General features: G+C 33.2%; 1 protein-coding gene across 1 annotated transcript; it reads left to right on the top strand.

Moving 5' to 3' along the window:
* Window positions 1-2,462: 2,462 nt before the first annotated feature.
* LOC125841176 (uncharacterized) lies at window positions 2,463-3,378 on the top strand. The gene has a single exon (XM_049520242.1). The coding sequence runs from the start codon at window positions 2,472-2,474 to the stop codon at window positions 3,195-3,197; it is 726 nt and encodes a 241-aa protein (XP_049376199.1). The 5' UTR covers window positions 2,463-2,471; the 3' UTR covers window positions 3,198-3,378.
* Window positions 3,379-3,946: the final 568 nt, after the last annotated feature.

The following is a 3,946-nucleotide window of genomic DNA, read 5'->3' as shown; positions in this document are numbered from 1 at the left end:
CCCCCCCCCCCCCCTCCCAATACTAATTTAGATATTATTTTATTTTTAAAAAATAATTATATCCACTAGTCCACATAACCCTTCGCTTCCAAAAAATTTTCTCATTTTGTGTTATATATATATACCAAAAATATTTGTTACTTGCGGCCGCAAGACTTTTTTAAAATAAATTTTTTATTTATGTTACATTCGGCACACAAGTAAAAAAAATCTTAAAAATCACAAAATGAGAAAAATGTAAAATAAATATATAAATTAGGAGTGAAGGGTTACATAGGATGGGGTAGAATTTTATTTTTTAAAAATAAAATAATATCATGGAATGAGTGGGTGGTTTTTTTTNAAAAAAAAAAAAAATAAAAATAATATAAAGAGATTAATATGTGAAAAAAAAGAAAAAGAGAGGGGGGGGGGGGGGGGGGGGGGGGGGGGGGGAGGAGGTTACGGGGAGGAGGTGGTGGAATGGAGTAAAAAAAAAAATATTTTACTTTTTAAAAAAAAAAAAAAATTGGGATAGTAATACTTTAACTTTAAATTTTTAATTAATATTAATTTAGCTTATTATTTAATTTTTGTTAAGGTGAAATATTTTATCCATGTGGAATACTATGTGTCAATGTTTTTTCAAATAAAAGAGAGTACATTACACACACCACTGAGATGTGTTTCTTTAATTAATAAGTGATAGTTTAGGTATGAAACTGACATTCTCAATAGTTTAGGTATGAAACTAAAAAAAAATGTATAATTTAAGTGTGTTTTTGACATTTATAAATATGCAACTACGTACTAACTCTCCAATATATCTATATTATATTGCACAACAAAATTACTAAAGAAAAAGAAACACAATGGGAAGACTGAACAATGCGGCAGCTCAAGGTTTGTCTAACTAACTTTTAACCATGATAGCTTGTTAGGTTTCACGGTACAATCTTACTTGATGAGCGAGAATTCGGGATTGAGATAGACTCAAAGTACATCTTTTATCAAAATTTAATATTTACATATATTTGGTAGATTTTTAAACACATCTACGAAGTTTAAGCCAAAATTAGTGACCCTTTCTATCGTGCATCTGCCCTGGTTGACAAACGAATCAAATAGGTGCCTTTGAACTTGGGCGTAGAATAATAAGATTAAGTTCACAATTTGCCTATGCTTTAAGCCTTAGTTTTTTCCATTGTAAATGACGCTCATGGCAACAGTACTGTTCCAACACGATTTGTGCGAACAACTAACAGTAGGACTAATATGGACTAGCCCTATAACACAAGGGTTAAAAGTGCAGTTTTTTGCCATATTATAATTAAGAAGGGACCAAGTACGGTTATATTTTTTATCAATAAGTAACTTTAATTTAAACTCTGTATTATTTGTTCTAAAAATTCATTGCATGTGTGCAAATAATTGATTTAGAATCTAATATATAATTTAATAAGGTTAGAATCCAAAACTACAAACTACAAATTCGGGCTTCGAAAAATCACAACACCAAAAAGGTTGAAAGAATTAAGGGATGAGAATCAACTTAAGAAACTCGAAAAAGGGCCGTATTCCATGGAGTATGATATAGACCACCTATTCTAATGTAAGCTGAGAATCAAGCAGACATATATGACTCTTCGTGTGGGGAGACATTACGATAATCAAACTAAAATGAATTTAAAAGTATTAGTCAACACTAGGATAATGAATGATGAAAATGCCAACTTGCAAAGTGCAAAAAGTCTAACAGTGGACTGTTACCGTAACATCCATGAACCTCAATACAGTTGACTTCCCAAAGTTATCAATTTGCCGAATTTGGTGGATCCAATTTTACAGTTTAATCACAGAGACGACCACGTGTATATATATATATATATATATATATATATACCAATCGCCACACGACTAAATTCGGATTCACATTGAAAAATTTCATGTTTAGGGCAAAATATTCTCAAACGTTAAAGGTGATTCTATTTGTAGGGCTCGAACCCAAGACCTAAAAAAGGAGCAACGTTTAGACGCTGTCAAGTTATAGGAAGATGCCCGCCATTATTTTATAGTAGCCATTCGAAAAGAGCGCCAAGTAAGTCAATATGCTTACAGATATACTTTTGAATAGCAACTGGCCAAATTGTTGCTATTAATAAAGGGGAAAAAACATGAATGCAAAGTGGTGGAAGGAGACAATTTGGCCATGTTAACTGGTGAATACGATTATACAAAGATGCTCGGCGCCATTTTAGTCAAAGTCAAAACACAAAGATGTTCGGCGCCATTTTAGTACGTAATATCGGAGACGACTTATTAGTTAGTAAAAGAATAAGGAAATATGCATCGAAGCTAACGTCGTCCAAACGAAACAACGTCGCAAAGTTATTGTATCATATAGTTTAATTGAAATATCTATAAATATGCAGCTACTTAACTCTCCAGGAGTATATTGCACAACAAAATTACAAAGGAAAAAATAAAACACAATGGGAAGACTGAATGGGGGTACAAATGCGGGTAAACAACACTTCAGCCATGACCACATCTTGAAACTAATTGCCAATCCAACTGAAACCCTCACTTGCAATGCTTGTGAGCAACCAAACAATACTAACAAGCCTTTCTACGGCTGCAACACCTGCCAATATTTTCTCCATGAAAACTGCTTTAATGCTCCGCGTATTCTCAATCACTCGTCTCATCCTACGCACCCATTGACCCTTCACCAAATTCCGTCTTACGCGAGTGGTTCCTATATTTGCAATGCTTGTGGCTCTGTTGGAAATGGATTTTGCTTTAACTGTGCTGATTGTGAATTTGATATTCACTTGCAATGTGCATCCTGTCCTAGCTCCATACTTGTTGATAAACACCCGCATCAATTGGAGCTCCAATACAGTTATCCTGAGGATAGCGAATATGTTTGCGATATCTGCTCTGTAATGATGAACAAGGACAACTGGTTCTACTATTGCGGTGGGTGTGATTTCGCTTCACACTTGAACTGTGCGATAATTAGTCCTGAAGTCGGTGTTTTCCCCAAGCAGCTGCAGCGTCCAAATCCAAATTCAAATCCAAGTCGAAATTCCCATGCGAATGCGGCGGTGGAAATGATAAATTCAGTGAATGATGATCATGACCGGCTTATAGCAGCTCAAATTCGCGCTCAGATAGAGGCACGAGGAAGACGGGCTGCTCTGGACTTGTTCTAGGCATACAATTACACATATCTAATGCTTCCGCTTTGGCCTTCTTCTGTTTTTATTGCAAAATAAATATTTTATTGTTGTTATCATGTTATTTCTCTTTCAAATTTGTATCTTTAATCATCAAGTTTCTCCATTTTTGTTTAGGTTTCTATGTTTATGGATTATAAACTAGTGTTTGATTTTCCCCTTTTTTGTTCTGTTTTCTTGGGTCCAAAATTAATGTCTTTGGCAGAATGATAACCATATCAGTCATCTCCTTGTAAAAATATAGATTCAAGAAAACAAAGAGGAAGAAGACTGAAGACTGAAACGACAAAAACACACCTAAGTATTGCGCTGTTTTTGAGTTAATTATCAAGGAAAAATTTTACCATGCATGAGGCACAAGTAATGCATAAGTATGATGTGGCAGATAAAAGTTGTATAAGGCCCATTTATATTTTGCCAAGTGGATCCATTTCAGAAAAATGGCCAAACTCATCTTTCTCTCTCTACCTTTTAACGTTTTCTTTTTCTCTTTCTTACTTTTTTTCCTATAGTTCCTTTTCTAACAATTCTTCCAAATTTTATACTTCCACTTAAATAACTTTATTCATGCCGGACTCATTCTATTTTTAATATTTTGATATTATTCTTTATCTCAATATTGATTATTTATATTATTAAAAATAGTTATATAAAATTATTTATTTATTTACAAAGATATAATTATTTTCAATTTTTCTATTTTATTATAACAATTAATTATTTTT

Source organism: Solanum stenotomum, chromosome 1 (assembly GCF_019186545.1).
Source record: "Solanum stenotomum isolate F172 chromosome 1, ASM1918654v1, whole genome shotgun sequence".
Taxonomy (NCBI): Eukaryota; Viridiplantae; Streptophyta; class Magnoliopsida; order Solanales; family Solanaceae; genus Solanum; species Solanum stenotomum.
This window is presented reverse-complemented; position numbering and strand designations above follow the sequence as displayed.

Bases quoted from the DNA above. Each gene is read 5' to 3' on its own strand.
- LOC125841176 (XM_049520242.1), top strand. From the start codon at position 2,472: ATGGGAAGACTGAATGGGGGTACAAATGCGGGTAAACAACACTTCAGC.